This window comes from Meriones unguiculatus, chromosome 8 (assembly GCF_030254825.1).
Source record: "Meriones unguiculatus strain TT.TT164.6M chromosome 8, Bangor_MerUng_6.1, whole genome shotgun sequence".
NCBI classification, from domain to species: Eukaryota; Metazoa; Chordata; class Mammalia; order Rodentia; family Muridae; genus Meriones; species Meriones unguiculatus.
The window spans coordinates 24343289-24368705 of record NC_083356.1 but is presented as its reverse complement, the minus strand read 5'-3'; the positions used below and the strand labels follow the sequence as shown (position 1 = coordinate 24368705).

Genomic DNA, 25417 nt, shown 5'->3' with positions numbered 1-25417 from the left:
ACATCCAGCCTGAGTTTCCCAGGTTCATTCGCAGGTCCTTTCTGAATGATCCTATGCTCTTCCTAGAGTGTTTCCATCTCAGAGCTGCTTCTAGCTCGGCCTAGCACCGGCAGAGCTGCTGCTGGAGCTGACAATCAGCAAGGCCTCGGACACCAGGTACAATGCTCATGTGTGTCCTGTCCCGCAGGCCTGAAGTCACAAAGGGCCCTGCATCTCAAAGCTATGCTTGAAGTGCCAGGAAGCTGGACCTAGAACAGTGTTCCATGAAAGATGATAAGGGCTCACCAACTCTGCTCTTCACCCAGACTACTGAGCTGTGACTCTCTGACCTTTTGAATTTGGCTAGTTAATCTTCCATGATTTTTTGAAAACTAGCTATTGTGACTTAAAATATCAAGTTTACTTTATTTCTTCTCTTTTTGGAGTCCAATTACAATTCACTGTGCACAATACAGTTTCACGAGATGTCCTCTATTTCTTTCCTCTCCATCCTTCAGATTTTCTTCTCATCTGTCTTCTTTTATACATATATAATATTATATAATTTAACTTATGTGCATTGGTGTTTTGCCTGCATTCATGTCTGTGTGAAGGTGTCAGATCCCCTGGAACTGGAGTTACAGACAGTTGTGAGCTGCCATGTTGGTGCTGGGAACTGAACCCAAGTCCTCTGGAAGGGCAGACAGTGCTCCTAACCACTGAGCCATCTCTGTCTCCTGATCTGTCTTCTGTTCTACTTAACCAAGGTTTAGTTCTACTTAACTAAGCTTAATTTGTTTATATTTATTTATTTTAGAAATCCTACATACACCTCTAATCTTTTTTTTCAATGTGTATGGGTATTTGCATATTTACCTGTATATCATATGTATGCAGTACCTGTGGAAGCCAGAAGAGGGCAGCAGAACCCCTAGAACTGGAGTTACACACCCTTGTTAGCCACAGTACAGGTACTGGGAATTAAACCCGGATCCTCTGGAAGAGCAGCCATTGCTCTTAACTGCTAAGCCACCTCTCTACTCTCAAGCTTAATCTACTTAGAAATCACCATTTTGGAGCTAGAGAGATGCTCACTGGTTAAAAGCACTAGCTGTACAGCCAAAGGATGGGGGTTCAATTCCTAGCACTCGTATGGCAGCTCACAACTGGGTCTCTTTGTAGCTCTGTCCTGGAACTTGCTCTGTAGACCAGGCTGGCCTCAAACTCACAGATCTGCCTGCCTCCGCCTCCTTCGGCTAGGAGTAAAGGTGTGTTCTTCCATGTCCAGCTTTTCATAATTTCTTTAGGCACATTCCTTGAATGTTTTGTTCCTCGATAGCAGCATACGTTAACTTCCTCCTGTGGCAATCTAGTGATGAGGATTAGATTCACAGTAAAATTTCAGCCTTCAATACTGAAGCATGCTGTTTGAGCAGGTACTGATGCAAACAGTGGGTGTGGAAACTCACACATGAAGTAACAAGTTGGTCTTTCCCTATTGTTTTCTTTTCAGACACTACCTACCCAGACATAGTGTGTTTCCGGTTAGCCAGGGCTACATAGTGAAACTGTTTCAAAAACCAAACCAAACCAAAAAGTTTCTTTGAGGAGAGGTGGAACTACACTTACCTAGTATATATAATAACTATTTAAAACTATTCCACTGGTTAGGAAAGTAGTATGTTCTCTCCTCCAGAGTCCCTGACTCACTGACCTTACCAGTCATGGGGAATTGGTCAGCCTAACAGTTCCAGGTATGAATGTCCTACTTTGACAGGCCTTAAGTCTAATTAAACGACTGCCGGTTATCCCCAAGATAGAAGTTCCACTCTTGCACTACTGGGGATAAATTGCCAGGCTGGTGAGGCTTTACAGCTGGGTAGAAGACTGTTTTCTCCCTTGGCAGCCTTCTGGATTCTCTGAGAGTCAGTCATCAGGAAGGAGCTTCCAGGTCGCTTCCAGAGTGCTTCCTGTAAGTACAGTATTCTGCTTGGCCTGAGCTGACTGAGGCTGGCTTGTGCAGGAGGTTGGCCTACACACTGTTCACCCTCTTCTCCTGGCAATGGCTTTCTTCTGGGAGAGAGTGCGGACCTCTGACCTCCAGAGCTAGAAGCCACTCAGAGACTGTTTAGCCTTAGTGGTGGCCTGGCAGGGCACAGTAAGCATAGCCAAAGCCTCAACCAGAGCGCACTACTCAACTTTCCCTTTTAGGGCACCTCTGATGACTCCAGCTATCCTTGGGTAAACGTCAGTCTAAGCAAAGTTAGTCTGTTTAGAAAAGAAAGGCCAAGCATGTGTGAGCCGGCTATTCCCAGTTCTGTCCCTTAGCTCTGGGTCCTTATGGATAAGAGCGCTCTTCCCAGTAGAGACAGGCGAGGAGGGACTCTGCCAGACACAGGCCCACTCACAAAATCATGATCCAACTCTGTGGCTGTCTGCTTGTGGCCAGATGAGATCTGAGGACTGGAGGGATCAGGAAAGGCTCCCACTCCTGTGGTTTCTGCTCTAAGTTGCCAGAGACAGGGACAAGGGCACAAGAAAAAGACTGTGGGTTGGTAACACATTCTATCCTGATTACTGGATGGCCATGGCTTCAGAGAACAAACAGGCAAATGTGTGGGTCTGGCTTCTACCCGGAAGGCAGTGCCACACTGAACCAAAGAACCTCTGTGGAGTCCTGATGAATCCTCAGTGTAAGTTCAAGTCCCATGCCAAGACTATGTCACAGATGGAACAGGCTTCCTTTGGAGAAGAGACGATACCTGAGTCTCATATTTTTAGTCCTGTACTCAGGCCTCACCAAATCTGCAGCTTCATGATCATCCCTGGAGCACTCCTAGACTGAGACCTGTTTAGGCCTTTCTGCAACTCCACAGTCTGCAAGTCTGCATTAACCTCACTGCTTTGACCCTTTTCAGTCTTGGGCCTTATATCATTACCAGGCCCAATTCATCAGAATCCATCTCCTGGCTTTGCCCCTATATCCTTGGCTACTGAGCATCCTCAATGCCTCTGCTGTAATAGCCCCTGCTTGGGCTCTCTCCCCACACAACGTTGTCTCTACCTGCACTTAGCCAATCTTTACGTCTGTGGCACAGATGAACTCTGGCGTTGCTTCCTCCTTACCGCCCACCTAGCTGCAGCATTAACTCTGTTGAGTGCAGGCACCTGGCCTGTGAGACCCTGACCACACAACATGGAACTGAGGTGGTCTGATGTGAAAGTTAGGAACCCTAGCTGGGCTGTGACTTCTGAAGGCACCAGGAGCCGGATGAGCGGAATAGGTCAGGATCAAATGCCTCACTCACTCTCCTCAGGGCCTTGCAGGTTATTTTCTCTGGGGTCAATTTCAGAGGAAGAATTCAGAGTCTCACACAAAATTTTAAAAAATAGGATCACGTAAGTGAATACGGCAGTGTGAGGCCCAGAGGGGTAGGGAGCAGCTACAAGCGCAGCAGCTTGTGGCTGCTAGACCTCATGCTACGGAGGCAAAACCTGGCACCAAAGTTTATAATTGTGAAGAAAATGCAGGTCTAAAACAATAGCACTGGGGGTGCTGGGAGATGGCTCAGTGGTTAAGAGCACTGGCTGCTCTACCAGGCGTCCTGAGTTCAATTCCCAGCACCCAACATCGTGGCTCACAACTGTCTACAACTCCAGTTCCAGGGGATCTGACACCTTCACACCTATGCCTATAAAATAAATTATTAAAACGAAAAAAAAAAAAACACTGTCCAGGCTTTCTCTTTTCCAGTGTGGGCTGGCCACCACGGGTCCCCCTGCTGTCTTGGCATAGGCCTCTGGGAGCACCTGAGCTTTCCTGCTGGGGTTTCACTCTGTCTAGCCCTCAGGAGGCTAAGCTGCTCCTGGGCAGGTTCCTTCTTTGCAGACCCCGTGCTTCTGCTGCTTCTACACCAGTCCTGTCTATAATTATAGCTTTTCTACGCAAAGGCTGAACTTCCTGTATGCCAACGTTTTTCAGTGTCCATCTTGAATGTTAATGCTGTAAATGGGTATTGGCCTGCAAGATGCCATTTGTTCACACTGCCCCCACATTCTGCCAACTTTCCCTTCTAGGTCTTTTTCTGATCTGCTGTTCCTCTGTGTTCCCCTCTCCCTGTGACTTCCCCTCTTCATAAGAAGCCCAAAGCTGGTTCCAGGATGAGGATCAGAAAGACAAGCATCACACACAGACTGAGGTGCTAGGCAGTAGGACAGTGGCACACAATGGGCATTTCTATCCTGGGCCAGGGGCAAGCTAGCAAGCGCTCTGTACCTGGGAAGCAGAAAATACAGTATTTGCTTTCTCTTGAGCTGCGGGGCAGCTTCACTGCCTCAGGGGCTGGTTAGCTCTGACCTTTATAATTTGTTTCACAAGTACTTTGATTTCTTGCCATTCCAGGTAACATGCTGATCTGTGCTATGGAGGGTAGCTTGTGAGAAGAGGTACTGGGCTCCCTCAGGCATAATGTCAGAGTGCATCTTGGCTGCTCCTGTCTTCTGCAGGTGGTCAGGGTTGGTGCCAGTTGGATCACTGGTTCTACTCTCACCGTCCAGCCATGCAGGGTGATGCCTTGCTCTTGAGGCAGCCTTTCTCAAGGAAACTCATCATTCAGGGATTACTACAACCTTCTAGAACTGAGCTGCTGTGCCCATGCCTGTGTGCTGTACTTTCACTACAAGCTCTGAGGACAGCAAAATTCCTTTCTCCAGAGCCAAGATGATCAGCTGAGGATGACATCTGCTCTGGAAGCACACAAGCTACAGCATTGCAGCAGGAAGGGCCAAGGGCGTCTCTGGATGAGGTCTGACCCCTTTTCCAGCCTTCTTCAGAAGTACTTGCCACCCAAGGACAAGTGAGGCAAGCCTCTGGCTGGAGGGCTCTTATAAGTACCAGTATCCTTTTGTGACCCACCTCTTCTCTAGATGTCACTGTGTCTGTGCCAAGGTTACAGTGACACGAGCAACAATGTCACAATGGGCACTTTAGTGTGGCTTTTTCCTTGTTGGCATTCATGATTAATTATCCCATCACTGTCTTGGAGTAGAGATAATCTAGCCTGGTAGCCATAGCAATGAAATAAGTAGAACAATACAGTGGAAGGTAGATACATGGAAATGGGGCATGTTTTGGAAGACAGGGTCTTATGCCAATAACTGAACTATTGATACCCACTAGGAGGAGGAAAGGGGAGGGTCATAGGACTGTGACCTGGAATCCCAACCCATCTGTCTCATTGTTCTCTTTTGTTTGTCCTTCCTACTGCAAGGATCTTGGGAGATGTTAGAATATATGGAGGGGGGGTGCACCTACGTGCACGCACACATTGGGAGATTGGGGCTCAATGATGCAGCTTCCCTGAGGTCGTCCTCCATAATGTGCTAGGACTTTGCAGTGATGTCCTGGGTATCTTACACTCCTGAAAGTAAGACCAATAAACTCACATGTTGACTCAGCTGGATCAGGTGGGATCATTCCTTTGGTCTGTACAGATAGAAAGCAATACAACAAGGGGGCAGGAAGGGAAGGCTGGGATGCCTTGCACGAAGCTGCCTCCAGCAGGTGACTGACTGAGATCAGACCATCTCCCCTGCTAAGGGCCAGGACACTTTCCAGGTACAGAAGTGCCCTGGACTGGCCACTGAAATGCAGCAGAGTCCAGAGAGTCCTCCTGACTTAGAAATGCAGCTGCCTGCTCTGTGCTGGCCAGGTCCACTAGAGACCATATGGGGTTCTAAGTGGGATCGCCAGTAGCATCATGACCAGCAGGTAAGAGAGTGACTATCACAGGGGATGAAAAATGCAACAGAGAGAGCAGCTACAGGGAAGGTATCTACTACGAGCTAGGGACCTACAGCCTGGCGACTTTGAGGAGGGCGTTAGGGCTCTGCAGAGGCTGGGCATGCCAGCTGCTGTGGCTGGTATAATTTTACAGGGCTGAGAGTGACTGTTAAGTGGGGACTGATGGGTGGAAGGACCCCAGAGTGGGCTCACTTCTCCTATCTGCCACCCATACCTAAGATATACAGAAAAGCCTAGAGAGCCTCTTGGCCCAGTGAGACTTGGGGCTGTAAGGGGTGCCTGCTTCCCTGAAAGCACTACAGACAGCTATCTGCCAATGGTGATGGGCATGTTACTAGTAAGCCAGACTTCTGATTTTCGGGGATAAGCGCTCCCCAGGCTGGCAGAGTTGCAGTAATGCTTGCCAGCCAAAGGCTAGATGGGAACATCAGCCATAAAGAATGTACCTCTTTGGCCTACTACAATGTTTTAAGGGTCATGGAAAAATCTCAAGCCTTGTGGCCAGAGCTGAGGTTTAATTTGTCACCATGCGGGCAAGTATCTATCAGACCCATACTGCTGATGAGAAAATGAAGGCCAGGGAGGCCTGGAATGCACCTGTAGTTACATAGTTACACTAAGGACCATGGCAGACTCTGAGTCCCTTCTACACCTGTCTCCATTTAGAAAACAAATCCAATTGGCTAAGCAAACTCTCAAGGCCTCTCATGTCTTCCAGCTTCTTTCTTAGTACTAATGCTGTTGCCAGGTGGTCTGTGTTTCGGAGCCCTCCAGCCACCCTTTGCCTTATGTCCTACATTTCCCACAGCAAACCAGTCACCAAGAGAGAATAATACAGGTAGCTGCTACCATTTTGTTATGGGACTTGGGGCCCAGAAGCCAGAACCTGCTTCCTTCCCTATGATTCTCAACTGGGCCTGGTAAGTGCTCTAAAATGTGGGGTCAGTATCGCTCAGGAACAGAACACACATCAAGGATCCCTTAGACCTCATCCTTCTGCCAGAGGCTGAGAGGGGCCACAAGCTTCTCCCAAAATGGAACTCCCAGTGAAGCTAGGGAATCCTGAGTGTCCTGTGCCCGCACCCAAGGAACTGGTGGGCTTTACAGTCTCTCCAGGTACTCCAGCTGCTTCTTGATCGCTCAAGCTCTGCTCCAGCCATTCTAACACCAGCCCACCCAGGAACACTTAGATCCGTAGACAGGTGTGCAAACACCAGGCAGGTCTACCTGTAGTGAAGGAGCTGGCCGTCAGCACTGTAGTCCCGGTAAACCTCATAGTCCTTCTCCAGGAGCACACCCGGTGGTGAACAGCTGAAAGAGCAGAGTGAGAACATGTGTCTAAGTGCAGTGCCTCAAGCACACGGGGCTGCCCTCATTCCCGCGGATGACCTGGGTTGCACCTCATACGCTCCTTTTGTTTGTTCGTTTGTTTTTCAAGTCAGGGTTTCTCTCTCCTGGACTCGTTTTGTAGACAATGCTGGCCCTGAACTCACAGAAATCTGCCTGCCTCAGCCTCCCGAGTGCTGGGATTAAAGGCGTATTCCACTACTGCCCTGCTTGTTCCTTCCTTTCTTCTCTAAGTTTATAAACAGGGTCTCACTATGCAGCCCTGGCTGGCCTGGCACTCACAGAGATCCGTCTGCCTCTGCCTTATGAGTGCTTGGATAACAAGTGTGTACCACCATGCCCCCATGTTCCTTTCCATGGTCTAGGCAAGAATTTCTTCAGTCTTATGTATCTAGCCACACTGGCCTAGAGGCAATGGAGCAGGCCAGTAGACCAGCCCTGTCCTAAATGGGAGTCACTGTTCTAAGGGCCCAAATTTGGGGGTAGTGAGAGCTTTCACCAGAAATGGCAGACAACCAGAGGACAAGACATGCTACAAAGACGCTCCTAAGGACTATAATGGTCAGGGAGGGAGGGGAGGCTGGGGGGGGGGGGGACGGACGGACGGACATAAAGACATTCAAGAGATATTGAAAGTGGATATCTAAATAGGTGATTATCTTTGTCAGCTATCCAAAAGGCAGGAGACCCAATTAATACCTGCTTGTGATTAAGAAGAAGCTTTAGTAGTGTAGAAGAATTATTTAATCTGATCAAGATTAGTTATACTAAGTGTTAGGCTTTCCTAACACGCAGGAACAAAAGGTGGAAAGCAGACCCACTGAAGCCAAGATACTAATTAATGTACACACTGGCTGCCAGTATGTAATGCAGCTTTGGAACAGCTAGCCAATGCACCGGGAGAGAGGCACTGGCTGATTTAAGCATTTGGAAGAAGAGATAAAAAAATCATCATTAGGTGTCAGTCTTTGTTGTTTTTGGAGGTAGGTCCTCACCATGTAGCCCCACCTTGCCTGGAACTAGCTATGTGGACCAGGCTGATCTCAAACTCACTGAGCTCCTTTGCCTCTGCCTCCCAAACATTGGGATTCAAGGTGCGCACCACCACACCCACTTTAGGTGTCATTCTTGAAAAGCTAAAACAAAAAGTTACTGGTAATATTAATGTAGGCTTATGATCTAGCCTTCACTTAAAAGTTAAAACAGCATTATCAGGAAAATGCATACCATATTTAATCTTAAATAGCTACATTATAGAAGGATCAAAAATATCCTGATGTCTTTTAAGACCTATGCTCCATTCATACACAACACCCCATTCATTTCTTAGATAACACTTCAGCCTAGATTTGAACGAAGAGATGGTTTAATTTTCCTTGTGTGATTCTTTGGCTTTAGGCAAGATAGTAGATTTCTGAACCAGCAAGGATGGTATTGTAAGAGAGCCTCTGAATTTTCACGGTATATGGTGTTAATCCTGCTAAACAGAGCAAACTCCTCCACTTTTAATTCTCTTCAGTCTGATCCAAAGGTCTGTATGTGAGCATCTGAAAACAGAGATAAGGCATCAGCAGGGTAACTTGCATTCCTCTTGGTGGTAGCTAGTGTGAATTTCCTCAAGGTGGGCTAGAAGATGCTAGACCACCACTGGAGTGCTCCAGTAATGTGATGGGACTGGTCTCTCTCCAAACTGTCAACTCCTTTGAGATTAATGACATTCAAAAAAATAAAAACAAAAATCTTTCACTATTTTGTATTCAAACATGGGCCTTAAACTCTCCTCACAGAGTTCAATATAGATGTACAAAAAAGGTTCTCGTCATCTGGGAAGGCATTTTGCCCTTCACAAACTCCTTCTGGTTCTTCAAGGTATTGACAACCCTGAAATGAGACCTCCATGCCTGGGCTACCAAACAGGTTACATGGAGCCAGTTTATAGGCAGGCATACTGTTTAAAGCACTTACCCAACTGTGGCTTTTTAACTGGCTGTTTAGAAACTAAGTATATTTGCATGCTGGCAATAATAACAAAAATAAAACAGAAGTCTACGGCATAAATTAACAATGAAGCTCAACAGTAGAAAACTTACCTCACACACCCTTAGTGGTCAGTGGGCTTAGTGGGTTCATGCTTGTAACTTTCAACAACTGGGAGGCCAAGGCTCAAGGCCAGCCTGGGATAAGCAACAAGACCCTCTTTACAAACAAATAAAGGGCTGTGCTGATCAGAACAGTAATGCCTGGCTGAGATAAGTAAGGGAGGGGCTGGAGAGACAGCTGGTGAAGAGCTGAGGACAGAAGCATGAAGATCTGAACTCAGACCTTAGCATCCATGCAAAGGCCAGGCATGATGTCACACCTGTAACCCCAGGCTGGCAGGTGGGAGACAGGGAGATCCTAGGAGCTGATGGGCCAGTAAACCTAGCCAAAATGGCAAGCTTCAAGTTAGTAGAAGACACTGTCTCAAAAATATGCTGGAACATGATGGACAAAGACCCCTGAAGTTGTCCTCTGGCCTCCAGAAGCAACACATACAGATAGGCACATGCCCCTGACTAAACATACACACAAAATGCAAAAAACTGTAAAAACAGCTAAGAGAAAATGTTAACATCATGGAAGGAGAACTCAATGGCACCATCACATGAACATGCTTGCATAAGGTCAAAACAATGGTCAAAACAATGCAGCACCACAAGAGCACAGGTTCCGAAACTCACCAAAAGAGAACGACTACCAACCAAATACATCTGCCATGGTTGGTTCACACCAACTCACATTGACACTAATGATGTGTAAAGGCAGTTAAGATCTTGGGGAGGGATGAGGCAATGTGCCCCTGCCTTGTGAGGGACCGATGAGCGTCTATGGGAGTAGAGTGCTCTTAGGAGATGGAGTTAGCTTGGTGAGAGCAAGGCACTGCAGGGTAGAGTGGCTCCTTTGTCTCTCCTGCTCTCCTGCCTGCAGTTTATAACGAGCCAAAATAAGCCAGTTTCCTCTATGAATCACCCAGCTAAAAATGTTTAACTCTGGGAGCAGAAAATGGTCTGAGACAACATACAAGAATCTAGTAAACAGCCAATAGAAAATGAAGAGAATATCACACATACTAGAAAGAAATAGGGTCTAAAAGTCAGGTAAGCACACTGTTGACACTGGGAATCAACACAACGGCTAAAACGTCATGGAAATCATGCCCTTCCTGCCTCTGCCTCCTCAGCACAGCCTACTGCTTTGCACCACCACATCTAGCAGATCATTACAGAATACTTCAAACCTGCAATAATATATGTCTGAAAACTAAATAATGACACTGAAGAGTGAGTTTTATTTTTGCTTCTGTATGGTCATGTATTTCAAAGGACTGAATAAATGAATGGCAAATATTAACAGTCAATATCTTCAAATATAGAATTATGACATACAGCAAAATGCTAGAAATAATAAATGACATAGGTAAACATAACTCTAGTGTGCCTATGTCCATATCTGCAGTGAGCCGGTCTGGTATGATCTCTGGCCAGACACTGTTCTATGTGAAAGGAGGTAATGGAGCAGCAGTGTTCAGCTCACGGCAGTGGAGAATAGAAAGGGACAGAGGGAGACACATAGGCAAGAAGCAAGGCACACACTAAGGAAACACTCAGCGACCTAGCTGCCTTACAGAAGACTCATCTCCATTAGTTCATTAAGTTGTGATTGCATTAACGGGTTGATGATGTCAGTGCCTTTGTAGTCCAATTAACTGTCAACTCCACCACTAGGTGGGGACAAAGGCTTCAACACATGAGCATTTTAGAAGCACATCCTACCGAAAAAATAACATTGTTAAACCACTAATGAAGCACAACCTCAAGTAAACACTGCAAAAATGTGCTGCAACTGAAAATATCAAGGACATTAGAAATAATTTTTATTTCTCTCCCCCCTCCCCCAGACAGGGTTTCTCTGTGTAGCCCTGGCTGTCCTGGACTTGCTTTGTAGACCAGGCTGTCTTCAAACTCAGAGATCCACCCGCCTCTGCCTCCCTGAGCGCTAGGATTAAAGGTGTGCACCACCACTGCCCAGCCTAGAAAGAAATCTTTGAGATAACTATTAACAAGATATAAGCTTATGTAGAAATTTAAGCCTCTGGTTATAATACTTCTCAGTAAAGGACTCTGAAGAATCTGTCATGAACTATGGAAATGCTACTGTCAATAACAAACTTCACTCATGCTCATGGACCTAGCTTTAAGTAATTCCACGAATACACACACACACACACACACACACACACACACACACACACACATATTGGTCAGAAACAAGAACTAATAAGAACTAAATATTTTTTATCTGCCCCATCACAACACAGCATGCTAAAAAGTAAAAAGCTTGGTAGGAATAAAACTATAGTATAAATTTTTGGGAGGGGTGATTGAGACAGGGTTTCTCTGTGTAGCCCTAGACTCTCTTTGTAGACCAGGCTGGCCTCGAACTCACAGCAATCCACCTGCCTCTGCCTTCCTGAGTGCTGGTTAAAAGGTGTGTGCCCAGCTTATATATATATTTTAAACTAAAAGAAAACACTGAAATTTTCTGAAAGAGAAAAGTTTTCAGTCATGTAACCTTAGGCTAGCCTCAAACTTGTGAATCTCCTACCTCAGACTTTCAAATACTGATATTAGAGGTGTGTGCCACCATACCCAGTATTGCTCTGCTTCTTAAATGAATTAATCTCAAGGCAAATGGAATGACTGATGTTTCACAGACAATATCCAGCTGCTTTATTTCCCAAGCTGTCAAAATTAAAAGAAGAGGCGTGATCCCATTCCAACCACATGTGCAGCAGATATGACTGCACCACTTTCAGACAAAATGCAAAGGAAATTAGTTTTAAAGCCCACTTAACTGTGTGACTAAGGAGATCTTATTTAACCATCATTTAGGTGCCATTAACCTTCAAGGCATGCTAAAAAACATCAGCTGGGCGTGATGGCTCCTGATCATCATTCTAGCAACAGGGAAGATGAGGCAGGAAGAGGCCATTAGTTTGAGGCCATCCTGAGACATAATGAGTTCCACGTTGGCTTGAGTATGAGACCCAGGCTCAAATAAACAAAAACAATTAAAAAATAAATATCAAGCAAAGAATCGAACAGAGCTTGAAATTGCCATTAAATGATGATTATGCTCAGTTCAAACTACATATGAATGGACAGATCTCTTTACTAGGCAACACCCAGCTCTGTGAAGAGGCAAAAATATCTTCACAATTCACAATTTATGAACATTTGCCATTGGTTTTCTTTTGCCACGGCATGCGTGTCTCCATGTGTATGTGTGAATGGGTGTGTGTGGAGACCAGGGTTGTCATCTGATGTCATTCTTGGTGTTGTTTTGAGACAGGCTTTCTCTGTGTAGCCCTTTGCTTTCCTGGAGCTCACTATGCACCACCACACCCAGCTTTTGTTTTGCTTTTTGAGACAAAGTCTCTCTATGTAGGCTTGGTAGGCCAGGAACCCACCAAATATATTGGGCTGGCCTTGAACTCATAGAAATCTGTCTGTCTCTGCCTGCTGAGTGCTGGGATTAACAGTGTGTGCCACCGTGCCTGGCCCCTAGGCCTGGCTTTTTTTTTTTTTTTTTTTTTTAATGGGTACTGGTATCCAAAAGCAGGTCCTCTATTTTCATGACAGACAGTTTCCCTACCATTGGTTTTGATGTCAGGGACCGTCACTCTTGGAGCAACCACATTAGTAACCTGCTGTTCACAGGTGCTTTTGGTTCCCTCTCACAACATGACCCTAGAGGCGCTGTTGGAGCAGACGCCCTCTGTCATGTGTAGTGCGCCTGTCCTCACAGGGCAGTATTCCGGCTTAGAGGCGCCCTGCAAACAGAACACCGAGTCAGCTAGACCTGGCCCAGAATGAACACAGATGGTGAAATTAGCAGAGCTGGGCACTAAAGAGTAATTCAATGTGTATTTCATATGCTCAAAAAGTTGGGGGGAGGGGGGACTGAATAGATTGAGTGAGATGACTCAGCAGGTAGAAAGACTTGACTGATGACCCGAGTTTGATTCCCAGAACTCAAGATGGAAGGAGAGAAGCTACTCCAGAAAACTACCTCTGGCATCCAAATGCACACTGTAGCACATGTGTGCTACTCCCACATCACACACACACATCAATACACATTACACACATGTGTGCTACTCCCACATTACACGCACACAACAATACACATTACACACGTGTGCTACTCCCACATTACACGCACACATCAATACACATTACACACGTGTGCTACTCCTACATTATACACATACATCAATAACAATAATAATAAAGTTTTTAAAAGCTAAACAGAGGCATAAAATATGCAAACTCATATGGTGTCCCAGTGTTTTAGAGATGAGCTAGGGATGGAGCTCTTTGGGAGGAAGTTAGCTAAGCATGGATAAAGCTCCAGCACCATGTAAAAGCAAGCAGGATTGCATTTGCCTATAATCTTACTTGGGAAGCAGAGATAGGAGGGCTACAAGTTCAAGGTCATCTTTTGGCTACAGAGTAAATGCAAGGGCGGTCAGGATTCCATAAGACCCTGTCTCAAAAATAGTTCCAGGTTCCTCTCAGCAGCTCACAATGGTCTGTAGCTCCAGTTCTAGAAAATCTGATGTCCTCTTCTTGTCTCTGAGAATATTAGACAGGCACATGGTATACAAATATGCAGGTAAAACATTCATATACATAAAATAAATATATTTTTTTAAAGTTATAGAGATGAACACTTCCATTTACAAAGTGAAAAATGTACTGAAAGGAAAAAAAGGACTGAAGTAAAATAAGCACTGAGGGGCTGAAGAGACGCTCAGTGTAAACAGGGTACTGGAGCTGGAGAGGGGCAGGTGCTTTAATCACAGCGCTCAAGAAGCATTGGCAGGTGGATCTCTGAGTTTGAGATTATCCTGGTCTACACAGTAAGATGCTACTTTTAAAAAGAAGAACGTACTGCATTTACAGAGGACTCAGGTTCAGGTCCTGGAACCCACTATCACATGTAGCTCTGGCTCCAAGGGACTCAGATAGCTGGTGCCTCCAGGGGTACTTGCACTCACAGGTACATATCCAAACACAAACACTAATTAAAAATAATAAACACAGGGGCCGGAGAAATGGCTCAATGGCTAAGAGCACTTGTTTTTTTGTTTTGTTTTGTAGAGCCCAGGTTCTTTTCCTAGCACCCACATGGCAGGTCACAGCCATCTTTAACTACAGTTCTAGAAAATTTGACACCTTCTTCTGATCTCTGTGGGCAGCAAACACACATGATGCAAACATACATGCTAGACACTTATACACTTAAAATAAAGGAAGACGAGAAAGAAAAAGGAGAATAAGAAGAGAGGAGGAAAAAGAAGAGGAGGAGGAGGAGGAGGAAGAAGAAGATAACAGAAAACCATGAGCATCAGGGAGCTGAGGTACAATGGCAACAGGTTTAATACACTTGTAACAAAAATCCTGGAGAAAAGGATAAATAAAAGCTCGAAGAAAAACTGGCTAAGAATCACCCAGACTTGATGAAAACTACACAGCCATAACCTAAAAAAGTTCCACAAATCCCACAAAGAAAATGGCTTAACATTAAATCTTAGGCCAGCCACTTGAAATCCAAAATAGAAAAAAACGTAACCATGGAAAAAAAACATTAAAAACAAAAAACAAACAAACAAACAAAAAAAGGACTGGTGTAGAGAAACTTTAGAACATAGCTACTCTGGGAAGAGATCACATCCAAAGACCTTCTAGGTCTGTGTGACCTGGCTAGAACACAAACATGTCTTTAATCCAGGAGACAGAGGCAAGCAGATCTGAGTTCAAGGCCAGCCTGGTATAAAGCAAGTATCAGGTAAAGAAAAGCTTGGGTCCAGGCATGGTGGTATACTCCTTTAATCCCAAATAATGAAGGTAGTTTGTAGAAGGAAGTGCCCATGTTTGAAAGTGATTAGTTGATTGACAGAAAAGTGGCAAAAAAATCAGAGAAAGATTTGATAGAATAGGGTATGCCCAACTCTCAGGAGAAGAGAGAGTAAAGGGAAGCTACTTAAGGGGCAATGCAGAGAAGGAGAGGGAGAGCAGGGAAGAAAGAGGAGGGAAGGAGAGAGAGGAGGGAAGGAAGGAGAGGAGGCAGTTTTACTGAGAGGTTGAATGAGAGAACAAGTTAGACACAGTTAACGACAGAATGAGCCAGAGAATGAGAAGGAGCCAGAAATTAGAGAAGATTACTGGAGTTGGGTTTGAGGCCAAGTAGAGCAATTCGGGGGCCAAGAGAGAAGCCAGATTGAATAAGTAGGCTGAGAAAGGAGTTTGGGCCAGAACAACTGAATTGAACCAGCCAGCCCAGAGCTCAGAAAAAGGAGAAAGGGTGAGCTTATTAAGCAGTAAGTCTCAGCCGATGAAAATATTCTAGGCCTAGGTTAGATTGCACAGAGCTAGAAGCTTCTAGGACTAGGCCTAGGTTAGCAGACAGAGGCAGTAATCCTCCAAGATAACAATTGAAGCTGCCAAATAAAAGTTCCTTTTATAGGCTGGAATGCAACTCAGTAGGCATAATGCTTGCCCAGCATGTGCAAAGAAGACCCTGAGTTCATTTTAATTCCTAGCACCACAAAAACTGGATCTAGAATCCCAGTATCCCATGGGTGGAGGCAGGAAGATTAGAAATTCAAGGTTATTGTCAACCATACAAGCTCAAGACTAGTCTAGGCTATATGAGACCCTGCCTCATTAATAAACAACAACAAAAAAGCATAAGTGGTGTTGAAGAGTTGGCTCAGCACGTAGGAGCACTTGCTGGCCAGGCATGGGGCACACACCTTTAATTCCAGATCAAGAGACATAGGCAGGAGGATCTCTGAGCTTAAGGCCAGCCTGATCTATATAGTGAGTTCTAGGTCAGCCAGAGCCACACAGTGAGACCCCTGCCTCAAACAAACAAAAGTAAAGTGAGTTGGAGTTTCACTCCTGTTATTTCAGCACTGGGATCCGGACTGTGTGTGAGGCCATTGTGGGTTACACAGCAAAACTATCTAAAAAGCCCACACCACAGGAAGTGTTGACACACGTAGCAACATGTTAAACTGATAAAAGGAATGAAAGAAGACAGACAAAAGAAGTGTACAGGGGTTAACTTCAGTTAAGGTTTTATAAAATAAATTAATTTCTGACCAAAGAGGATATTTACAGTCCTCTCCACATGTGGTGGTGAAGAGGGACAAGGGGCACAAGGGAGTTGAGATGACTGGGGCCAACTGAGACATCGCTATCTTGGCTGTGGTGCTCACGGTGCAAACACATGCATGAGGATTTATCACTGTGTATGCACCAAACATGTGGACTTCTTCCTCTGGATTTTCTCTTCATAGAGAAGTTACACATAGAAAGAAAGGATTCAACTAGGACCTTGAGGGCAGATGGTCACTGGATGATAATCCTTGCCAAAAAATTTTATTTCATCTTCTTTTTAAAAAGATTTTATAGTTGGGAATTGGTGGTATACACCTTTAGTCCTAGCACTTAGGAGGCAGAGGCAGGCAGACCTCTGTGAGTTCAAGGCCAGCCTGGTCTACAAAGCGAGTACAGGAAAGCCAAGGCTACACAGAGAAACCCTGTCTCAAAAAAAAAACCAATCCCCAAACAAACAAACAACAAAAGATTTTTCTCTTATATGCACGAGTCTTTTGCCTGTATGTAAACGAGCAGCACATGTGTGCCTGGTGCTTATGAAATCAGAGAACAGTGTTGGATCCCCTAGAGCAGGAGTTAGGTAGGGTTGTGAGCCACCACACAGGTCCTGGGACTTGAACCTGGGTCTTCTGCAAGAGCAACAAATGTACTTAGTCTCCTTCCAGCTCCAGGACTTCCTTATACTCTCCTTTATCTCTTGGAACCCATCTGCTATGTCTGGATGTGGTTTTGTTTGTTTCTTAGAGACGAGTATCTCACTAGGCTTGAAGGGATCCTCTTACTTCAGCTTCCCAAGTGCTGGGACTATAGTGGTGTGCCATTGTGCCCAAGCCTCCACTCCTGATGTCATAAACTTCACTGGTTCCTAACTTCTAGATAGTCTGAATCCTGTCTCTTCAGTGTCGTCTCTTCTGGAAATTTCTGCTACAGACAATGATTTCTGCCTGGCTTGGTCTAGTTTGGTTGGAATGCCTCACAAATCCTCTTGCCCAGCCTATGAGGAGTTTTTTCATGTGTCAAACACATGAATACTTCTGGGATAATTAAAACACAAACTCAAGGACATTTCAACATAAGGAAATTAAGTTAGTGAAGAATATCACATTAACAGACTTAAGGAAAAACCCACACTGTCACCTCAGAGAAGTTGGCCACCAAAGGCCAGCATGCTTTCCTGATAAGATCCTTGGAGACCAGGAATGAGATGAAATTCCCAGTTATACTCAGCAGAGAAATTCTTGCTGGAGGGACACAGGACATGGTCCTTGAGGATGGTCTGGCCTCTGGCCTCTAACTTTTCCACTGCCTGCCAGGACATGCTATGCCCCACTATGACACCACTGTCCAGCTTCCACAGGCTAAATCAGGTCCTTCATTGTGTTCATCCTTCCTGGCTGAGGCTTCAGGCCTGAGCTCTCTCTGGACTGGCTCCCAAAAGGGGCATGATTGGGCTGAAGTAGCATTCACTGTCGTCAGCTCGTCATTGTCAGTGCCACTTCCTAAACTGCAAATGAGCCCAGCCCCTGAGAACAGCCCAGCCTGCCCAGTTTCTCCTTTCTGGAACCCTTACTGTTCCTGAGATGTAGCAGCTCCTATAGGAAGCCCCTGCCAAGAGAGCTCTTTGCAAACCCAGGTTCAGTTAAGGATTGTTTTACTGCTGCTTCTAGGGAATTCTCCACTGAAATGGCAATAAAATAAAATAAAATAAAAAAATTGACATCAACATCATTGAAAGACACACAAATGCACAAATGAAGTCCAGGTAGTATACCATAGCCCTTCAGCTGGAGACAGCTGACTCAGGGGCTCCCATTGTAGCCCATTTGCCTCGCCTGTTCCACCATACAAATGGACCCTCTGCCTGCGGCACAGTCTCTTCCAAGAAATTACCAGAAGTACTGCCTTCCTGGGGCATCCAGGACAATCAGTTTGGCTCAGACATAAGCAGTGCCACCCACATCATGGTCCTCCCTGGCTCTAGATGGGCGCTAGCAAAGAAAGGGCAGCCCCTCTATCCCTCACGCTGCAAGAATCAGAGGTGGCCCGTTCATTCTCCACAAGTTAATCAGTACCCAAAGACACAACTAATTAGCAGAACCATCCTCTCTGACGGTACAGCAACAGCTTGGACAGAAAAGGACAGCAGGGGCCCAAGTGTCTAGTTTTTCTTGTCAGTGCCTTTCTCCCTCCCTCCCTCCCTCCCTCTTGTGTTTTGAGTCAGGGTCTCATTTAACATGGGCCAGCCTCAAACTCCTGAGTGCCACTGCTTCCACCTCGAAGGTGCTGGGGTAACAGGTGTGAACACCACACCTGGCCTCACTTGACCTTTCCTTCCTCCAAGGCTTTGTTCACTTCCGAAGATGATTGATGACACTCAATAACCTAAAGAGGAGGCGGCTGGCCTGCCTAATAACCCTGGCCAGCAAAGCCTTAAACTGGACGGCTAACACTCTTGCAAGCCACATGCAGTCCTCCCTGCCACCTGGGCCCCACCCTCTTCACAGCACCCCCGCCCCAGGCCCACCTGCCTCCTCACCTGCTACTCTCCTCCTTTGAAGTGACCAAGGTTGTCGCCCGCCCGCTGCGAACTGGTAGCTCCTGCGCCCTGTCCTCCAACTCTGGCTCCAGGGAGGAGCCGGTGCTACCATCGCGGCTGCCCCTCCCCGGGCTGCTGTCCGAAGAGGCGCGCGGAGACTCGGTGTTTTGCTTCAGGGTCTGCAGTTTGGCCAGCGGGATGATGTCACAGTTCTGCGGGCGATGCCACACGGTGCGCTGAGAGGCAGCGCTGTAGTAGTAGAAGCGTGATGTATTGGGGTCAAAGAGCTCCCACCACTGGTCCTCGCTGGTGCGCTTGATGCGCACGCCAGCTGGAGGGTCCCACACGCACTCTCCGGTGACCAGGTTGGCATACATGCGTTCGCGTGTGCGTGGTTCGATGATCTCCACCCACTCCAACCTGTAGGAGACAAGGGCATCAACCAAGCAAGACACTGGCTCTCACCTCACAGACTGAACACCAACTGCTGTGCTCCTGCATCTGGTGTTATTTCCTAGGGGCCCTCGGGGCAGCAGGACCACAAACTACTACCCCTGCCTGGTCCTCAGCCTGCAGCCCTGCAATCCTTTTTATTTATAAAGATGTAAATCACTCTGTACAAGGCCATGTTATCAAATACGCGTATTCTGATGTCAGGGTGAAAATGTTTAAAGACTGCTTCCACGTTTTCGTTCATTTATTCTCATTTATGCGCCTGAACGTGCATGTGTGCAGTGCTCCAACAGTCCAGAAGAGGGCAGAAGGCTCTCGTGGAGCTGGAATTAAAGTCTGGTAAACCACTAAACAGTGCTGGGAACCAAATTCTAGACAAGCATCACTCATTCTTAACCACTGACCCATCTCTCCCGCCCTTCCAAATTTAAAGTTTTAAAGATGCAGTGGTCAAGGAGGGAGGGCAGGACCAGGAGGAGAGGAGGGAGGAGGCTGCAGCCGAAATAAAGTGAATAAAATGAAATAAATAATATTTTTAATTAAAAGGAAAAAAGATGCCGTGGCCATGTTTCCACAAAGCAACTGCACTTGTGTTGAACTGTGTGGCACACTGACAGGGAACTGTGGTTTTCTGGGCAAGGCCTCCCTAGCCTCTTTGATATAGGACTGATTCTGTAGCTCAGAATGGCCTCAAAACTTGTGATCCTTCTGCCTAAGCGTCTCAGTGAACTGGTGCAGCTTTGCACCCTCCCGTCTCCACTGTGTGTGTGTGTGTGTGTGTGTGTGTGTGTGTGTGTGTGTGTGTGTACATGCAAAGGGGCACGTTTACACTGCACGCTTACACTGGGATGCTTTCCTCAATCACATCTCTAGCTTATTTGAGATACGGTATATCACTGAACCTTGAGTTGGCGGTTTGAGCTAGACCGTCCAGTGAGCCCTGGGGAATCCACTTGTCTTTGACAGATAGTGCTGTTTATAAGCACACGCTTCGACACCAGCTTTGACATGGGTGGAGAGGATCTGAACTCAGGTCCTCACTTTACCACCAGAGCCAGACGCCAGCTCACTCCTTCTGTCTGCCCTTTAAAATGATCGGGTCTTTTTTTCAGGTCTTATAAGGAACAACTTCAAACATGTGAAATACAGCAAATGGAACAAAGATTTCTACATATGTGGTTTTAATTTCTTGTAATTACTAATGTAGTCACTTTTCCCAACTTCCTGAAAAGCTCACAATGAGGATAATTGTTTTCCCTTACTGATCCTCACAGGCTTTGTTTTAACACTTGTTCTAGATAGACACTCTCTCAACGATGTGTCACAAGGATCCACTTTGTGACTTGTCTTTTTATTCTCTTTTGAAGAAAACAAGTTTTAATCTTAAAGAGCTGGATTTATAAATCATTCCCTCATGGTTTCTCCTATTTCTTTCTGGTTTAAGAAATCTAGTCTACTTGCAAGTTAAGCATAATCTCTTATAATTTGACTTATCAAGGTTTCATACTGTTGCCATTTATCCTGAAGTCTTAGATTGGCCTGGACTGATTGTTTCCTTTGTGATATTTCATTTTGTGAAACAGTATCATTTCTTCCATGATGGGAAGAGAAGCTCTGCCAGGCTAGGTTTATAAGTGACCATTTCTTCTGATCTCACCTCTGGCTCAACATGGGCCTTTATTAGGGATCTTAGTAAAATCAACAATATTGTAAAAAAATTGTCATTAAATTCACTGGCATTCTTTCCTTCAGTTGTGCTTTGGTCATTATTCTTCCTTATCCTTTTTTCATTCCAGTGTGAGAGAAGAATCCAGTGTTTTGCATGTCGTAAGCTGTTATTTATTCTACCCCTGGGCTATCCCTCAACATGTATTACCCCCTTTCAAAAAGAGACTCAATACGAAGTCCAAGCTAGCCTTAAATTCATAGTTTTCTTGCTTCAACATTCAAAACACCTGGTATAACAGGTGTGCATCTCCACAGCTAGCTAACTATTCTTTTTAAATCATATTCACTTACTTAGAGAGAGAAAGAGAGAGAGAGAGAGAGAGAGAGAGAGATTATTTGGGTGTGTTTGGAAGTCAGAGGACAACTTATAGGAGTTGATTCTTTCCTTCCGTTATGTGGGTTCCTGTGATCAAACTCAGGTGGCCAGGCTTAGCAGTGGGCACCTTTACCTACTAAGCCACCCTGCTAGCCCCAGCTCTTGGCTATTCTTAACCTATTTTTAATTCCTTATGAATTTTAGACCTGTCTCTATATTCTGAGTGTGTTTAAAGGCATGGGCTACCCACTCTGGGCCTAAGTAACATTCTGCCAGGGTTTTTTTTTTTTTTTTCCAACAGAAATAAACTGGAACAAAGTGCAAATTCATAAAGAACTGACTCAGAGCAGAGTCGTCACAGGAAATGGCAGCAGCAGGGACAGGGGTGGGTGGCCAGGGACTAATATGCCATCACAGCATCTAGAAGAGGAGGGAACGAGCGGATATAAATACACTTAAACAGGGGCTGACCTTTCCAGAAGATTAAAAAGCACCACAAACTTCAAGCACTGAAGTCTCCAGGTAAAAGGTACTTGTCATGGCCAGGGACATGGAACTTAGGAAAATGTAAAACCAAATCATGAAAGGTATCACTCATGCCACAGGGGGAGCCACCATCAAATGGTTTTGGAACCTTGGTGTGCCAAAGTCCTGGTGCCATTGTTCTGCTGCAGGGGATGGTAACTGGGACAACAGGACACTGGAACCATTATCAGTTCCCGAGCTAACAGTAAGGAGAAGTTGTGACCCCAGGTGACCCAGTCAGAGCACACAGCACACAGTACACAGTAGAAGGGTCCTGGGAAGAAGCAGAAGTCTTCACAGCTGCCAATACAAAGAGCTGGATGTGAGAGGACACTTGCTCCCACTGAGGCTCCTGATGTACAAACTACAGTGAGGCCAGACAACCTGGGGGCAGGGCACGTCTAAGCTGCACATGCCCTGCACAGTATACACCAACTAACTTGACAACAGACCAGGAGGGTCTAAGCATCACTTAGCAGCCACCAGCTGAAACAGAAAACTCAGGAGCTGCTGCCAGGCTAGGCATGGGGAGTGGGAGGAGGAAGAACGTTTGGCAACTTGTCAGGTGAAACTGGCCTACATCCAGATGAAGGGGTCACAGGAATCTAGTAATGTTAACCCCTGGGCTGGTCAAGAGCAGACAAGCCTGATTTTATTCTCTAAGGAAACAGCCTAGTGTGAGGCCAGACTCCTACCAAAGAAGCGCTTCTCAAAGGGTGAAAGCAGAGCTCCCAGAGACCTAGTCTGGATGCCGCTTTCCAGAAGCTTCACACTGCCCACCTGTAGTATAAACAAGGTAGCTCCTATGACATGCTTTCTGATACATACCATGCAAAGTACAAGTCTGAGGTGTGTGACAACATATATGGCACATGATATGTAACACAGCAATGGCACAAACCAGTTATAGAGGAAGATGGGACCTTTCTAGGCAGAAGGGCCTTGACCAAGAGGGTCTGTGTGTATCTGTCATCCTTGGAGGAGCTAGGGAACAGTGGCTAGGGAACACTAAGCTAGGGAACACTGAGGAACCACTGATATCAGAAAGTGGAGGTTCAGGCCTGGGACATGGTTCAGTGAGTAGAAGTGTTTACTGCAAAAGGAGGAGGAGGACTTGAGTTTAAGACTCCAACGCACATTTAAAAGCCAGGTATGGCCATACCTGCACCTGTAACCCCCGTGCTGTGTGAGGGTGGAGAAAAGGAGATCACTGGGGATTGCTGACTGGCAATCCAGGTTCACTGAGAGAGCCTATCTATATTATTTTTCTGTTGCTGTGATAAGATACCATGACCAAAAGCAACTTATACAAGAAAAGGGTTTATTTTGGCTTATGGTTCTAGAGGGACTAAGCCCATCATACTGGAAAGGCAGGCCATGGCTGCAGGAGCAAGAGCTGGCTAATCAAACTAGCACATAGGAAGCAGAAAGGCAGCAGGAAGTGGAATGAGGATATAAACCGTAAAGCTGGCCCCCAGTGACATACAGGAACTCCATTAAGACTCTAGTTTCTAAAGGTCCATAACTTCCCCAAACAGTACTATAAACAATAGTATCAAGTGTCCAAATACTGATCACTAGGATAAGGCAGAGAGCAATAGGTGGAGCAGGAAACCTATGTCTGCCTCTGGCCACCATATGCACTTGTGGGAATACTCACGTGTATACATGTTGAAAGCTTGTATGTTTGACATGGTAAAGTCTTTCTCCCCAAACAAATGTGACTTCAGCTATCCATAGAAAAATACTGAGGCAAAACAAAGGATTCTGGCTAGTCCTCAAAACTGTCACTGTTCAGTGTATCCAGGGGAACAACAAATATGTCATGTGGGTTCTTGAGACACAAGGAGCATCAGGTGAGGTGGCATTCCGGTAAACACTGTGATAGAAGTGCTGATGTGGCTCAGAGTCTGTGACCACAGACCCCTCTGCCCTACCTTTGCAAATGTCAGGTCAATCTAAAGGGGTTTTTGTTTGTTTGTTTTTAGAATGCTGTTTTCATACTTTAAAATGTTAAGTTTAGGGCTGGTGAGACAGCTCAGTGGTTAAGAGTACTGTCTGCTCTTCCAGTGGTCCTGAGTTTAATTTCTAGAAACCACAAGGTGGTTCATGACCATCTATAAAAAAGGGATCTGATGCCCTCTTCTGGCATGCAGGTGTACTTACAGACAGTATGCTCACACATAAATGAAAAAGTTTTAAAAATGTTAAGTTGGTATCTTATATGAGTTTATGTAGTGAGGATACACTGCCTCATCTCACAGCTGGAATAGTGCTGTTTGCTCTGGGTTCTCTAGGTCAGGCACAGGGACACAGGGCAGCAGGGAACCCATAAAAGAGCACCTCCAACATGGATGGGTATCATTTGAGCTCAGCACCCCAGACCCAATCTCCTGACAACCCCAACCAAGGTGGTAGCTGGGTACTGGAGTTTTGGGGTACAGGATGAGGGTATCCTGTAGCTGCAAATGCAGAGCTATGGCAATTCCCCTCATGGGCTTACGCTGGTCACCTCTGTAGCTTTTGGCAGAGACCCAGAACAACTCAGGCTCATCGATGTTTCTTCTCTCACGGTGGCCCCTGAGATAGCTGCACACTGGACGCTCAGTCAACGCTTGGCTCATTTAAGAGTCTTGGACAGTGGGAGAGACAGATGATGTGATAAAGAGCTCACGATAAATCTGAGGGTGAGACATACCCAAACACCAGGAGGAATATATGTATACCCTACCTTAGGGCCAAGACCCTCTGCAGACTTCCCAGCTACAGGCCACTCACTTCTGTCGGCCCTGGCGATAGACTGCATTCACTCCCTGTTCACCCCACACGTGGTCATCACTCAGAAGGTCCTAACCTGACAGAGCATGAGCCCCACCTGTACACTGAGGCTTCCAAAGCTACTAACAATGCCAGCAATACACAAGTGTTTCCTGGGGACTTTGAAGCCACTCCAAGTTCCCCATGACTAGCAACTGCATCTTCTGCCAAAGACTGGGGCAGGAGTAGTGGTCGTGCACAGCACACACGCTACTGTGGCCTTGACAATGAGTGCAGATAAGCTGTGCCTCAAGCTCCCAGCATCAGATGGCAGGTTCCCTCTGTTCTCCTGCACTTGCTGCCCAGGCTATTCTCTGGCTGAAGCTGGAAGAACTTGTAGGACTGGCAAATGAGCCATCTTAGAGCTCTTCATGGCTGGACTGACTTCAGAGTGAACCCCAGCAAAGAGCACTCAATTCCTAGACCCAGCTGCTCACGTTAGCTGCTTCGATCTGAAGCACACGCCAGGCAAGTGTACTTCAGTTGGACACAACAACATGGTCATGGCAGAAAGAGCATCCTCCATTGCTCGTACTCTGTGCTTGAGTCAGCAGGAACCATAATTAGCAGTGACAATTCTGGTCAACATTCACTTCAGAACTTGGCTGGAGCTTCGACAAAGACAGATTTGCAGACAGAACATTGAGAAGGAAAACTAAGCACAGACATGAAGACAAATGCAC

The 25417-nt window shown here is 46.0% G+C and overlaps 1 protein-coding gene across 6 annotated transcripts in view; it reads right to left on the bottom strand.

The window, feature by feature from the left end:
• Arhgap39 (Rho GTPase activating protein 39) overlaps positions 1–25417 on the bottom strand; it is a 92474-nt gene that overhangs the window by 16304 nt on the left and 50753 nt on the right. For 5 of the 6 annotated variants that reach the window (XM_021659026.2, XM_021659029.2, XM_060389190.1 and 2 more), the window contains exons 3-4: positions 18896–19315; positions 7010–7093 (exon numbers count right to left, since the gene is read on the bottom strand). In XM_021659026.2, coding sequence (XP_021514701.1) covers positions 7010–7093; positions 18896–19315 — 504 coding nt within the window. Of the gene's footprint in view, positions 1–7009; positions 7094–13629; positions 13807–18895; positions 19316–25417 lie in introns of those variants that run through there. The other variant, XM_060389192.1, reaches the window with a different exon arrangement.